Source organism: Pongo pygmaeus, chromosome 23, assembly GCF_028885625.2.
Source record: "Pongo pygmaeus isolate AG05252 chromosome 23, NHGRI_mPonPyg2-v2.0_pri, whole genome shotgun sequence".
NCBI classification, from domain to species: domain Eukaryota; kingdom Metazoa; phylum Chordata; class Mammalia; order Primates; family Hominidae; genus Pongo; species Pongo pygmaeus.
The window spans coordinates 59,715,240-59,730,541 of NC_085931.1; the positions used below are offsets into that span (position 1 = coordinate 59,715,240).

General features: G+C 59.2%; 1 protein-coding gene across 2 annotated transcripts in view; it reads left to right on the plus strand.

The window, feature by feature from the left end:
• Positions 1 to 15,302, plus strand: part of TAFA5 (TAFA chemokine like family member 5) — a 272,093-nt gene that overhangs the window by 148,292 nt on the left and 108,499 nt on the right. For both annotated transcript variants that reach the window (XM_054469892.2, XM_054469893.2), the window contains exon 2: positions 12,435 to 12,584. In XM_054469892.2, the coding sequence (XP_054325867.1) occupies positions 12,435 to 12,584 (150 nt within the window). The remainder of the gene's footprint in view (positions 1 to 12,434; positions 12,585 to 15,302) is intronic.

Here is a 15,302-nt window from a genome sequence, read left to right on the forward strand (position 1 = left end):
CACCACTGACATGCAGGGGCCCTTCTCTCTTCCCCACCTCCCTCTCTCGAGCTCCCTGCTTTGCTCTGTCTCTCTTCTCTCTTCTCTCTCTCTCTCTCTCTCTACATGCTGTGCTCTGTATCTCTCCCTTTTCCCTCTCTCTGCATCTTTCTTGGTGTAGATTCCTCCTGAACAGAGCCAAGAAGGGAGGCTTCTCTAGGGAGGGATTGGTGGGGGTGGCTGGGGGTGGCAGTGGGTCCTGGTGCTTCTGTTGTTGTGACCATGTGAGTGCGTTTGTTTAAATGACTTGTGGAAAGTTACATATTAAGTCATTTTTAGTTAAAGTGAAGATGAGGATATGGGAGGAAGCCAGAATGTGGAAACGGTGAAATACTGAGAAATTGAATGTTCATTTATATCGTTGATTTGATTTCTCAGGGACGTCTGTGCCACTGTGTTTATTTCTCACAATCGTGGGTGAGAAACGGCTCCCTAGGGCCTGGGCGAGACCCCCACGCTTTCCAGGGGGCAGCTTGTCACTCAGAGGGCCTGGGGGCGCAGGGCCTGTTGACGGTGCACTGCCCCCATTGCCCTCAGCTGCCCAGTGCACAGACTCAGCAGGCGGGAAGTCATGGCCAGAGGAGAGTCTCTGTCCCTTTCCTTGACATTTACTTACCCGCTCACTCACTCATTTATTCACTTATTCAGTCATTTACTCATTCACCCACTCATCACTCACTCATCACTCATTGATTAACTCACTTATTCACTCACTCATTCACTCATTCAATCATTTACTTATTCACTCATCATTCACTCATTGATTAACTCACTTATTCACTCACTCATTCACTCACTTATTCAATCATTTACTCATTCACTCATCACTCATTCATTAACTCACTTATTCACTCACTCATTTATTCACTCACTTATTCAGTCATTTACTCATTCACCCACTCATCACTCACTCATCACTCATTCATTAACTCACTTATTCACTCAGTCACTCACTCATTTATTCACTCATTTACTCCTTTACTCATTCACCCACTCATTAACTCATTTAGTCACTCATTCACTCAATCACTTATTTATTCACTCATTCACTTATTCACACATTCAATCATTCATTCAGTCATTCACTGATTCACTCAGTCACTGATTCACCCACTCAGTCACTGATTCACCCACTCACCCACTCATTGACACACTTGGTCATTTACTCAGTCATTCACTCACTCACTCACTCACTCACTCACTCACTGAGTCACTCGATCACTCAGTCAATCACTCAGTCATTCATTCATTCACCCTCTCACTTATTCATCTACTCTCTCATTCACTCTCACTCATTCATTCACTCAGTCAGTCACTCAGCCACTCACTCATTTAGTCACTCACTCATTCACTCTCTCATGCACTCATGCAATCCTTCCTTCCTCTGCCTTTTGCCAGTCATTCATGAAGTGCAGCCCATGCTGGGCTTGGGGATAGGAAGGAGCCGGCCCACGGGGCATCTGGGAGGAGCTTGCTGCACTCTTTGGTTTGTGTCCACATCAAAGAGGAAAAGCAAGTCTGGCCCAAAGCAGGGTCCTAGGGAGCCATTTTCCTGAGGTAAGGAGGATCCTCTGCCCTGGTCAGGGAGGTGCACGGGTAGTGGCCCCTACTCCACCGTCCTGCCTGGGCTGTTCTGGGCCTGGGGCCTGGGGACGGAGAACGCAGAGCACAGCCGGCCTTGTTCCCGCTGTGACCTGATGCATGCAAACAGAGCTCCGTCCACCTAGCACTGGCCGGGGCCAGAGAGCAGGGCCTGCCCCCGGTGTGACCTGATGCATGCGAACAGAGCTCCGTCCACCTAGCACTGGCCGGGGCCAGAGAGCAGCACCAACCTGTCCCAAGCCAGCCTGTCCCAAGCCAGCCAGGGCTGGGCCTGAGAGGTTGACGTGTGCTCGGGCAGCACAGTGGGCAGGCGTAGCTGGTGGAGGGCACAGCTGGGAGAAGCAGAGGCCAGGGGCCTGGGGGCAAGCGGCCCTTGAGGCTGTTAGGGGCCTGGGAGGAGCTGGGGCTTCCCAGCCTTCTTCAAGGCAAGCACAGGCTGACCTCCAGCCGCTCTGCCTTCCTGGCCGCCTCTAGCAACCGTCTCCCAGTCCCTACCCAGGGGGCCCAGAACCTTCCAGCAGCAGCTCCTCCTCCGTGAGGGTGTCTGTCTTCCCAGGCATCACTGCGCAGCGCATTTCAGTGGCTCTTGAGCAGCCCCTGCGTTTCTGTCTTGAGCCCTCCATCCCAGCTAAGTGGGGCAGAGTCCCACCAGCACTCCCCCTTTTCTGGGCATTGCACCCATGCTCAGTCCTGGCCTGGTTCCTCCTGTGTCTGCAGGGCACATTCCCAGGCCTCTGCAGGTGCAGCCTGGGGACCTGAGAGAGAAGGAAGGGGTTTCTGGGGGTGGCACTGGGCGTTTTTGATTCAGTGCTCCTGAGGAGCCAGTGCAGGGAGCTGAACCGCAGACTCTCTGGCTTGGGTCCTGGGGGGCTGAGCAGCCCCAGTCATTGTTGTAATCACAGCCATTGTTGCTTTTTTATTTGTGTTATTGTCTTCTCCACCTGCTTCTGTCGGATTTCACAGGCAGCTCTTGGCACACTTGGCCCGGGCAGAGCTTGGGAGGAGCTGTGGGTCCCAGGCGCCTCTCTTCTCCCTCCCAGCCACCCACGCACTTCCTGTGGGCCCTGCCCATGTTTGCAAGTCCACAGGCAGTGGCCAGACAGGCCAGGCCGCAGGCAGGTGCTCCCGGCAGTGGTGGGAGCCAGATGAAGATTCCAGAAAGGCCATGGGAGGGGCTGGCCAGTAGGGACACAGGGAGGCATTGCCGTCGGCTGGCCAGGTCGCTTCGGTTGATGTTTTCCTGAGATCGTTGACTTCGCTAGCAACGCCAGCATTATATTTCGCAACTATGTGAGTGAGGGCAGCCTGGGCCGGACCTGGCTGTTCCGTGGGGGAACCGGGCTTCCATCATCTCCGTGCACACATGTAATTGCTTCTGTTGAAGTCAGACTGTGATGGAGGAGTTGATCCTGGGATTTCATAACAAACTTGATTTCACTGTAACTTAAATATCGAGACTATGATACTCCATCAGATCTTAAAGAGCGCGTTTTCTGAGTTTTAATCCTCATACTAAGCGTCTGTATGATCAGGGATAAGACTAAACATTAGGCACTTAACTTATGAGTCAGAGCAGAGCTACCTGTGTGGGTCGCTCCGAGTGGAGGTGAGGCCTTCTGTTGTGGGGACAGGTTCCCTGGAAATTGCTGTTCTGGCCTTGATGGTGCCCCCACTCGTGGCAGGGCCCTGCTGCCTCCGAACCCCAGGAGCCCCCAGGGCTGCTGCTGTGGAGACTGGAGATAGCTGGGCCTGAGGCCTGCAGCTTGGGGTAGAGCTAGTATGGCTGTGGGCTGGTGCCCTGGCTGAGCAGGAGTCTGGCATCTTCTTCCAGGAGTGACAGGATGGGGCAGCTGTGCCCAAGGAGGACAGCCTCAGTGTAGGGCGGAGTGTAGTCCAGCTGGATGGGACAGGCGCAGGGCCCTGGGAGGCTGAGGCCAGGGCTCTGGACCCTCCTGGCCCCTGCCCCACGGTGTGGGCGGTAGGGGCCAAGTGAGCAAAGCCGGGGTTGCTAGATGATGTGCCTGGCCAGCTGCAGGAGCCCTGGCTAGGGGCTTCCGGGAGAGTGGAAGGGGACGTGTCTGCAGGTGAGCAGCCTTTCCGAGTCACTGGCTCTGCCCCAACACCTGCTTTGTCAGGGCACAGACACCTGTATGGTGGGCAGGGCTAGGGATGCCTGTGGGGGCCTCTGAACAGGGCCGTGGCTCCTGGTGCGTGCCTGTGTGTAGGGATCTGTGTGTATGCGTGTACCTCACTAAATGAGTGTGGCGTAGGGGTGCATGTGTGCCTGTGAGGAGTGTGAGCTCATGGTGGCATGTGCACACATGTGTGCGTGTGCATATGTGCGGTGCCCGTGCATCCCAGGCAGCCCGTGGCAGGAAGCCTGGTGTGGCTGGTCTCTGCCCCGGAGCTCTGATGTCTCAGCTCGAAAGCGGTTCCTGCTGACGCCTCCTCGCCTGTCTGCCCTTCTCACCTTGTCTCGTGGCCTCGGTCCACGCTGGCTGGCTAGTTTCACCCATAATAAAAGTGGTAATAATAGTAACCTCCTAATTGATGTGTGGAGCCAGCGTTATCGGCAGCAAAGTGCCTTTACCCCGTGGTCACGAGGCAGCCTCGCCAGCCTTAGCTCTGCCGTTATCCCTGCTGGTCGCCCATCTGTAATGACATCCCGCACCCTTGCTCAGGTGTGTGGTGTGTGTGTTTTGGGTGTGTGCACATGTGTGTGCGTGTGTGGTGTGTCTGGGATGAGGCAGAGTAGAACTCACAGCCTCTGTCCAGCCCAAGCCATTGATGTCCCCAACACCTTCCCAGCCACTCCCGCCCGCCGAGCACAGCCGAGCCGTTTCCCACACCCACGGAAACTCTCCCTGAGGCCTTTCTCCTTCCGGTTTATGAATAAGTCTTCTCCTTGTGTAAAGCCTTGAAACAGAGCCGAGCACAGATTTGGGACCTGGGATCCTGAGGTCGTCCTGTGCGGGGGTCACTGCAGAGGGAGTCTTGTCCTGCTAAACTGACAAGACAGTCGCTGAGGACATAGTGCAAAGGGCGGACAGGGTATTAGACACCGCCCACCTCGAGATTCTCAGTGGTGAAGAGCACTTATCTGCAGGTATCGGGGACTCAGGGAGCACACAGGTGTGTCCTGTCTCCACACCCTGGCAGTGCCAGTCCAGTTGCTGGCATTGCTCACACCTTCTTCCTTGAGAACCACTCCTACAAGGCAAATGACTGCTCACAGGGTACACGTCTCTTAGACCCCTGACACTAAGACCTGGGCCACCACACACAGGCAGCACCCCGACACTAAGCCCTGGGACACCACACACAGGCAATACCCCTCCCCTGACGCTAAGACCTGGGCCACCATGCACAGGCGACACCCTCCCCCCGACACTAAGACCTGGGCCACCGCACACAGGCGACACCCTCCCCCCGACACTAAGACCTGGGCCACCGCACACAGGCAGCACCCTCCCCCACACCCAACACTAAGCCCTGAGTCACCACACACAGGCAGCACCCCTCCCCCGACACTAAGCCCTGGGACACCACACACAGGGAGCACCCCCGCCCCCCGACACTAAGCCCTGGGTCACCTCACACAGGCAGCACCCCCCCACACACACACTAAGCCCTGGGACACCACACACAGGCGGGACCCCTGCCCCCTGACACTAAGCCCTGGGTCACCGCACACAGGCAGCACCCCCCCACACACACACACTAAGCCCTGGGACACCACACACAGGCAGGACCCCGACACTAAGCCCAACCCCCTGCCCTCAGGCCTGTGGGGCCCCTCAGCTACACCTTGTTTTTGGTCTGACCAAGCACAGAGCTGACATTCGTGAATGGTAAATGCCACCCTCTTGGTCTGTGCCTGTCCAAGTCATTTTGGATCTTCATCCTGTCATCCGTCACATCAGGCATCCTCTCAGGTCTGTGTCACAGCCTGGCAGGATCACACGGTTTGTGGGTCTGCGCCCCACGGGTGGCAGGAGCTGCTCCAGAGGGCCCAGGCTGAGTTCCAGACACCCTGAGGGCCTGTTTCCCGCCAGGGAGGCCCCAGCCCTGGCCCCTGAGTGACTCCCTTTGTCACACCTCCTGGAGCCTGGGCCTGATCTATGCCAACCTGAAGCCACACACAGGTGCCCCCACTGCCCCACTAGCCCCCACCTAGCACCTGGAAGAAGGGGGCACCGCTTGTCTCCCTGGGTCCAGCCGTCTCCCCTGTCAAAACTTGGCTCACTCGTAAAAACAGAGTGGCTGGACTTGGACCTGTACCCACCTCTACTCAGTCCACAGCGTCCTTCCCGCCATCGCCTGCCGGGGTCCTGGAGAGCCAGCGGTCCCCAGGGTCTGGGAAGGGCTCTGGAAGTTTTGCTGGACAGATACTTTCTCCATTGCTCTTCCCCTCATCCACAGGTCCCAAATCGTGACCCCCCTCCCCAGGCCTGTGGCATCAGCTCTGTGAGCTGTTTCTGTAAAGTTTGTAGGAACCCAGGTGATGATGGTGCTAGCCTGGGTGGGTTGCGGAGGGCTTGCTGCAGCCCCTGAACCCAGTCCAGCCCCTGCCTCGCTGTGCCAGTGCAGCAAATGGGGCCAGCACCGGGCTCTTAAGCTCTGCAGGCCTCAGGCTCCTGGAGGCCACCAGACCACTCCTCAGTTCCTGTCCTGGGACAGTGGAGGCTAGATCTGGCCCTCAGCAGGGCTCCCAGGCAGGTCTACCATGCAGCTCTGCTGGAGAGTGGAGGGTCCCATGCTGTGTGGGAGCTCAGAGCTGGCGTCTGAGTGGGCCTGGGGGCATGCCGGCACCCACCGCCCCCTGCATGCTGATGAGGGACATGAATGGGCCCACGGCCTGCGGAAGCCCCTCCAGCCTGCGCGCCCAGCACAGACACAGCCTGGGCTCCCTTGGCAACCAAGGCTGGCTTATCTCAGCTGTCACGTGGGGTGTGCTTCTAAGGGGGGGCTTCCCCTGGGACGTGGTCTCCCTTTTTGGCTCAGACACAGCCAGCTGGGCAGGCAGGGCAGGGCAGGGCAGGGCAGGGCTGGGCTGTGGGTGATGAGAGGCGTTTACCCCAGGGCAATTTCTTGCAGAGGCTGGGCGGGGGCTCCTAAGTGTGCAAGCTTCCCCAGCCACATGGCTCACAGATGGTGCCCGGCTCACACCTGGCTCTGCCTGTCAGGGGTCTTCTCTGTATGGCACAGAGCTAGGCTGCCTCCCTAATTCAGAGGCCGGGGGACGAGCTAAGAAGTGAGTGGTCTGCCCAGGCTTCCCAGTTGTGGGGTGGGTGTTGGTGGGGGTCTGCCCTATGGGACCAGCTTCTGTCTGAAGCTGAGACAGTGGGGGCACCGTGGCCCCCTTGCTGGGGCAGTGGGAACAGTGGTCTGTGGTCTCTGGTGGTTCCCTGCTGCCGGGGCAGTGGGAACAGTGGCCTGTGGTCTCTGGTGGTTCCCTGCTGCTGGGGCAGTGGGAACAGTGGTCTGTGGTCTCTGGTGGTTCCCTGCTGCCGGGGCAGTGGGAACAGTGGTCTGTGGTCTCTGGTGGTTCCTTGTTGGCTTAGAATTCCAGGTGGCCACATTCTTTCCACAGAAGGGGGTCTCTGTGAAATGATGCGTGACAAACACCACCTATGGAAAGGAGGTTTCATATGATCAACCCATATGCACCCCGACAGAAGGTCAAGTCTGGGGATGTGTTCCGGGAGGGGCTGGTCCTGGGGGCTGGAGGGGTGGATTCTTTCTTTTTTAAAACCTCTCTCTCTGACTTCTGATTTTTGCCACACGATGATGTCACTGCCTTTCTAAGAAAACTCCCCCAAAGGCAGCTTTGTTCTTTTCCATTCTGATGGTGGCTGTCTCTCCCCACTGCACACCCTCCCCTCACACATGATGCTCTCCCCTTCCCCCTGCACACCCTCCCCTCCACCCCACACACCCTCCCCTCACACACGATGCCCTCCCCTCCCCCTGCACACCCTCCCTTCACATACGAAGCCCTCCCCTCGCACACGTGTGTGCACACGGCCTCGCTAACTTGGAGCTCTCGGCAGGCCCCCGGTCCAGGCCAACCCAGCGGAAAGTCGGTGGGGGGACCTGCAAGGTCCCATGTCCTCTCAGCAGAGGCCACTCCCCAAGCACTCTGCCTGGGCTTTGTGGGAGTTGGTGCTGGAGAAGGAATTATGATTACTTGCTTTATTTTTGAATGTTTTTCCTTCTGGTCTTAAAAGCAATGCAAACTCCTTATTTAAAAACAAAAAAAGATGAGAGAAAAGAAAGAAACACCATCCCCTATCTCCAAGAAAAGGCTGGCACCGTGGGTAGACCAGCAGCACGCTGAGGGGGGCAGCCTGGTGGAGGGCCTGCACTTTGCTGAGGGTGCCAAGCCCTGTGGGGAGGCCTTGCCACTGTCTCAGCCCTGCCAGAGCCCCTGGGTACCCCAGAACCTCCCAAATGGCCTCCTTCCAGAAGCTGGGCAGGTGCAAAGGGGCGGCCCAGGGGCCCGGGTCTACCCTGTACCTCCAGACAGCAGGGACACCTCCAGGCTATCACGCCCCACAGGTAGCTCTGGTGCGGCCTCCCCAGCTCCTGACTCCTGGTGGGCCCATCCTCCCTTCTGAACCCCCCTTTCTGAGAATGAGGCGATTTTGGAGCTCGTGAGCAGAGGGGCGGTCAGCACTGGATGGCAGCCAAGCATCACCCAGCACTTGGAGCCGGACCCCTGAGGACCGTGTACCTGCAACCTGGAGACAGGCCGGCCCGGACCCCTCCCCAAAGACCTCCCAGTGGGCAGAGATTGGGGTGTGTGTGGGCGTGCATGCCGTGTGTGTGACTCTGTCTGGTCTCTGTGTGTGGAGTATGTGGTGTGTGGTCTGCGTGGTCTTTCTGTGTGGTATATGCTGACCCGTGTGTGTGGGTTGTGTGTGGGCACATGTGTTTGGTCAGTGTGTGGTATGTACATTCACATGGGGGTGTGTTTGGTCTGTGTGTGCACGTATGTGGTGTGTGTGCATGCACACGTGCGTGTGAGTCCTGTGTGGTATGAGGGGGAACAGCTGTGGGAGAGCCAGGGAGCTCCACTCTAGAGCTCCACTCACCCTGGCTCTTGGCTGCCCTGGCCCTGTCAGTAGGCTCAGAAGGAGGTTTTGGGGCCACTCAGGTGTTGGGCTGGGTGTTCTCATTTGGAGAATGGGACCCTGGGGTTGAGGTGAGTCCTGGGCCAGCCCCTGGCCTGGCAGAGCCCATCCCTGCCTTTGCATCTGCTGCAGGCTCCAGGCATCCACCTGCTGGGGCTGAGCTGAGGGTCGCGACAGCCCAGAAAGGCTGAGAGGCACCACAGTCCAGCTATCTTGTGGATCTCAGGTGCTGGCCTCCAGCACCGTGGGAGAAGAACGTGTACTGTTCAGGCTGCCCGGTGCGCGGCTCGCTGTGGCGATCCGTTACGCAGGAAGCTCCTGCATGGCCCTGATGCCTCCTCTAGGAAGCCTCCCAGTGGCCGCAGGGCAGAGGTGTAGGGGTGGCCTTGTTTCAGTGCTCAGCACTGTCTCATCCACGGAATTTGGTTCTAATTGTGTACCTGAGGGCTAAGAGTGTTCGGTTGGCTGTGGCTGGTTTGGGGGCCGCCTGGGTGAGGGTGACCTGGGATTGGAGACCCTCCAGTGCACTTTGGTGTGGCCCTGCCCAGTGCGTGGCACCTGCGTCTCTTACAGGGGAGGAGGCCAGCTAGGAGGGACAGCGGCTTGCCCGGGGGGCTGGCCATGCCAAAGCCCTGGCCGGTCAGGTAGCACCTGAGGGGTGGGCTGTGTGGTTGACGGCTTAGTGACCAGGCTCAGCGGCAGGGCGAGCCAGGCTTTCCCAGGCTCAGCGGTACCCCCAGCAGTGCTGTGGCCATCTCCCCACGGCACCAGCTGCTGTGGGTGGATGACTCCAGAGCTGTCCCATGCTGGGCCCTGCCCCAAGGAGGCAGCTGGCCCTGGGGTGGCCTGGACACCATGAGTCTCTGCTGGGGCTGATGTCAGAGGGAAGGGTCTGGGGTCAAGGTGGCGGCAACGCAGCCTGGAATAGTGGAGTGGCCCAGAGCCAACCTGCAGAGCTTAACACAGCAGCTGGGGACCATCCTCAGGTCATAGTGACTTTCCTTCTGCGTAAATCACAACGTAAGAACGTGTGCTCAGGACCCGCCCAGATGCGTGTTGCCCCACAGTATGGCTTTGACACAGTAACCGCTGTTATCCGGAGAGAAGCAGCACCTCATCCTCCCAGATGCTCTTTCCTCGCGGTATTTATTCATCCACTTCTTCTCTTGCTCATTTGGTGTCGCCCTTTTCTGGGAGCAGTGTGTAATTCTGTGTGCAATTCGGTAGTGCAAGTCCAAGTTCCCGTGCCACAGCCTTCGGGGGGGTGGCCCCGACCGGGGGGGCGAGGGTTTTGCTCATCGTGGGAGGGGCTTGGTGGTGGGATTGGTTCACAGTCCCAGGGGAGGCCCCTGCTGCCCCAGCATCCTTCCTGTGAACTCGTGCCACCCCCTCCCTGCAGCCGTGCACCGGCCATGGCTCAGCAGGCCGCTACGCACTGAGCTCTGCCGCCAGGCCTGGGCCGCCTTGGACAGCTCCATGCCCTGCACCATGGGCAGAAGGGGCTGGGGAAGGCCGGTCCGGTGCCCACTAGAGTCATCCCGTGCCTCCTGGTCACAATCAGACACGGGCACTCCCCAGGGTTGAGGACAGCCTGAGCCGTGTTGGGTGTTGGGGTGAGAGAGCTGGGCGGCCCCTTCAAGTTCCTCCAAGCCGCACCCTGCCAGCACATGTGATGTCTGCCCTGGCCAGGGTGCTGTGCTGGGGGACCCAGAGGTGACAGGTGACAAGGCAGGTGCCAGAGGAGGAGCCGTCTAAGGTTATCATAGGAGAAAAAGTGGGATGGATAAGGAAGGGCACCCAGGCTGGAGAAACGGCTGCTGGGGAGCACCCAGGCATTGCCTGCAGGTTCCTCTCTGCAAGGGTGGAATGGCCACCCTTCATCCCTCATGCACCCACCACAGCTTTCCTCGGAGTCACCTCCCTGCCATCCTTTTGTCCTGAGTCCCCCAGGCAGCCCCCAGACTCTCTGCTGATCCCCATAGGCTGGGAGCCCTGAGTCCGGGCATCTCTGATGCTGCGGCCATCTCCCCCAGCTGGAAGGGGCCCCTGGGGAGGACACCAAATTCTTTTCTAACCACCGTGGCCCCAGGGCCCTGCACAGAGGAGGGCTTGCAGCAGGCGCTCATTACCTACTCAGATAAAGGAGTGAGGCAGCCAGTAAGCGGACATCCAGGTGGTTCCAAGGAACAGGTGCCCATGTGGAGCTGGATGGCAGGGGACCTGGCACTCACCGTTCAGGGCGGATTTGGGCAGCACTGGCTGAGGGACAAGCTCCACCCTGCCCTGGGGGCGCTGGGTTTTCATCTTCACCTGGAGCGCGGGCACTCTATTTGTCAGTGTTAATATTTGGCTGTGATTGGTGGTGGCCATGCCGCGTTTTACCAGCAGAGTGGCGTCTTAAATTCCATGGGTTTATTTGCAGGGTAGAACTTTCTGGCTGTTCACCTTCCCGCACCAGAGATGCCTGGGCTGTCAGCCCCTTGCAGAGACAGCCTTCTCCTTGGAATTTAGGGGATGTGGAGGGGGCAGCAAGGAAAGCCAGGGAAATTATTTATGTTGGCACCTTTGGAAGAAATGTGTCCCTTCTCTGTACCACAGGTGATCCCAGAGCCTGACTCTGCCCCCAGGGTCCTTCCTGCTTCCCTCCTGCCCTGTGGGGTATCTGTAACGTGGGGAGCAGAGGTGGTATGACAAGGGAGATGGGGGATGCAGGGTGCTCCTGTGGGAGCCTGTCCACAACACCCATGGGTGGTGGGTGTCTGCGTAGCACATCCATGAAGCTTGTGTGTACCTATGTCTGCATGGACACGTGCACCCTTGGGGAGCATGTCCTCGTATGCTGCTGGTGAGCCTGAGCCCCCTGGCCTTAGTGTGCTCACACCTGGGTGTCACCCGTGTAAACCTGCGTGCCTGTGGCTCACTCCAGGGGTGTGGTGTGTGCACCTGCCAGGGGTGTGGTGTGTGCACATCTGTGCCTTGTGTGCGGCCATGTGTGCCTGTGTGCACACATGTACATGCACATATGTGTGTGTGGGCGTGCACTGCGCTGTGGGAGGGCAGAGGAAACCCTGAACCCTTTGGCATCGATGCACACAGTGGTGCCCGCCTGTTCGTGCCTCTGTACCTAGGCGGGCATGGCAGTTCCTCCCTGGCAGCATGGCTGGTTCCACACAACTTTTGACAAGCCTGAGAGGGGGTCTGACCTATTTTCCGGCTCCAAAATGCCACACCCTGGGGCCAGTGTGCTGGCTCTTGGGGATGGAGACCAAGCACTGTGCTTCGTACAGCCCGGCTTCTCTCTAGCAGGCACCTGATTGTGTGCAGGGCAGCCAGCTCCCTCCTTGTGATCCGAACCTTTCATTTCCGGGCGCGACAAAGATGGGGCTGTGTTTAATTTCCTGTCTGCCAAGGCAGCACCGCCTGAATTCCAGGCTGTGCACAGGGTGGAGGTCGCCGACTTGGCCCAGCTCTGGCTTCCATCGAGCGCTCCTTGCTGGCAGTCTTCGAGGTGCTTTCGGACTCTCCCTCTGAGTGAAGCGGTCTCCCTGCTCTGTGGCCTGGCTGCCGGGGGCCCCTCTGTGGGTGGGCTCTGGGTGGGCTCTGGCTGTGGGGTGTCTGTAACGTGTGGCCGCTCAGTCGCTTCTGCTCCTCTCGCAGGTCAGCTGGCCGCCGGCACCTGTGAGATTGTGACTTTGGACCGGGACAGCAGCCAGCCTCGGAGGACGATCGCGCGGCAGACCGCCCGCTGCGCGTGTAGAAAGGGGCAGATCGCCGGCACCACGAGAGCCCGGCCCGCCTGTGTGGACGGTAAGCACCCGCGGCCCCGGGACCCCTCCAGGTGCTGAGCGCGGCATCACCAAGTGTGCCTCTTCCCTGACGCGGCCCCTTACCTGAAGGTCCCCCTAGGCCTCAGCGCATCCTCGGGTCAGGCCCCAGCCGTTGGCACAGCTGCTCCCATGGATGGTGTGAGCTTGTGGCTTCGGGACTGGCTGGGGTGCAGTCTCCAGTTCCTGGGGGAGTGGTGAGGGAGATGCCGGCGCCCTGCCTTACTTGCCTATGTTTGAGGGTCTCTGGCCCAAGGCTGTGGTTCTTTGATGTTGCCTCTGGGAGAGGAGAAGGACAGCAGAGGGGTCATCCGCAGGATGGCAAGGTCCCCTGGGTGCTGTTCCATCGTCTGCGTGTGGTCTGGCTGAGGCTGCCAGTGGGACCTGGCTCCTTGTCTCTGGGTCTGGCCAGTTCAAGACACTCTCATGCCTAGACTCGGGAGGCTGCAGCTCCGGCCCCCATGGGCTCTGAGCACATGCAGATGAGCGCCTGCTGTCAGCAGGCGGTGACCCCCGGCCCCTAGAAGTCAAACTGCTGACAAGCTGTGCCGTGGCTGAGGGATGAGAGTGTTGCTGAGTCAACACTTGGAAAGGGCACCTGCTGTGAGGTGACATGGGGCAGGAGGGGCTGTCCCGGCGTCTGGTGGGAGCCTGTCCGCTGGTAGGGAACTCTGCTGTGCCTGACCATGGGGAGAGAGTGGGCTTGACTAAGGCAGCTGGTGACCAGCTAAGTTCAGGGGACAGCATGAGACCTGGGAACCCCACAGCCAGGACCTCTCCAAGGCCCAGTGTGTCCCGGGAAGCCAAAGGTCACAGGTGGGCATGTAGGGCCGGCATTAAATCCAGGCTGCCCCCCTCCCTTGTGACCAGAGTGGGTAGGGAGACCCCTCCCTGGGGCAGACATGGGGGCTGCTGTGGGCCTAGCCAGCAGCAGCCGTGTGCCAGTCCAGGCAGCCTTGTGGTGAAGGACCCCACGCAGGGGTATTGGATGCCTTGGTTCCAGGCACAGCAGCTTGACCACAGCCCAGGAGAGAGTGCAGGGAGGGAGGGTCCCCTGTGGGTGAGATGCGGAGTCCCCTGTGTAGGGTTCCTGACGCCACTCCTTGGGGTGGAGAGAAACAAGCATCCCTGAGTGACGGGCGTAGACTTGGGCTGCTGTGGGGTTGCCCTCGAGCTGTGGCCTGGTAGGGGCAGAGGCCCTGCAAAGCCAGAAGAAGACAGGGATAGGGGCTGGGCAGGTGGAGTAGGGCTGAGGATATGTAGGGGTGTCACTGGCCGGTGGTCCCTCCAGTCCTTGGTGGACTTCCGGGCAGCTATATCCATGGCATCCTGCACTGAAACATGGGTGTGAGCGTCTCAGGCCTGGCGCAGTGCTCACTGGCTTTCCAGGGACGTGGTGCAGGGACCTGTGGAGATGTGTCCCAGGCTCAGCTGGCCCACCCCATGGAGGGCAGGCCCCTGGGAGGCCTCCCAGGGCTGGATTTGGAGTCCGGGTTTTCTGACTCTAGTCAAGGGTCCTTTCCTCCCCCACTCCCCCTGTGGGGGTTCCGGATGCCCAACTTCGGATCCCACCGCCTCTGCCCGGGAGCCTGACGTGGGCAGCCTTGCCCGTGTGCTGTGATTGAGAACACGGGGTCAGGGATAGAGCCTGCTGCTGCGTGGGTGCTGGTGAAGGTCCATGGAGAAGGAATAGGGCGCACAGAGACAGGGCCAAGGCATCCTGAGCACTCCACGGAGGGAGGCGGCTGCACTAGGAAAAAGAATGCCCGTATCAGCCAGGCGCAGTAGCTCCCGCCTGTAATCCCAGTACTATGGGAGGCTGAGATGGGTGGATCACGAGGTCAGGAGTTCAAGACCAGCCTGGTCAAGATGGTGAAACCCCGTCTCTACTAAAAATACAAAATTAGCCGGGCGTGGTGACGTGCAACTGTAATCCCAGCTACTCGGGAGGCTGAGGCAGAGAATTGCTTGAACCCGGGAGGCGGAGGTTGCAGTGAGCCGAGATCACGCCACTGCACTCCAGCCGGGTCGACAGAGCAAGACTCCATCTCAAAAAAAAAAAAAAAAAAAAAAAAAAGAATGCCGATATCACCGGGAGAAAGGTGTTCTAATAGGCCGAGGTCTTGATCCTCGGCCAGATAGACCCCTCTAGGGGTTCTCAGCAGAGTCAGGGCGTGGTCAGGAGGATGAGGGCTGACAGAATCACTGAGCTCCCTCCGGGTGTCTTATTGATGAGCGTGTCCTAAGACTGTGCAGAAACAGGCCAGGCAGTGAGTCTGCCCCAGGGCCCACTACCTGGACCTCTAACCGCTGAGGCCTTTGCAGGAAGGCAAGAAGGGGAAGGGGCCGCGGGCTCTTGGCTGAAGGGAGCATGCCTTGCCCAGGCCTCAGTCCGTGCAGCTCTCCTGGTCGCAGATGCCCTGTGCACCTGGGGGTTGCGTGCACTGCTCAGGTGGGATACCCAGGAAGAACTGTGGGCCAGGTGGCCTTCCAGCTGAGCCACCTGGCTATCTTCCCTAGACCCAGCAGCCGTATGCCACCAGCCCTCCAGCCACCAGCCCTGAGGGTTTCTGGGAAGCTCTTTGGCACTTGGGAGGGGGAGTGTGGCGTGAGAGGCTGAGCTTGCTGGAGTGGGCTGGCGGAGAGGGGAGCCATCAGAGGCTTCTGGTGCATTTTGAGGACCTGGGGCAGGGAGGAGCGG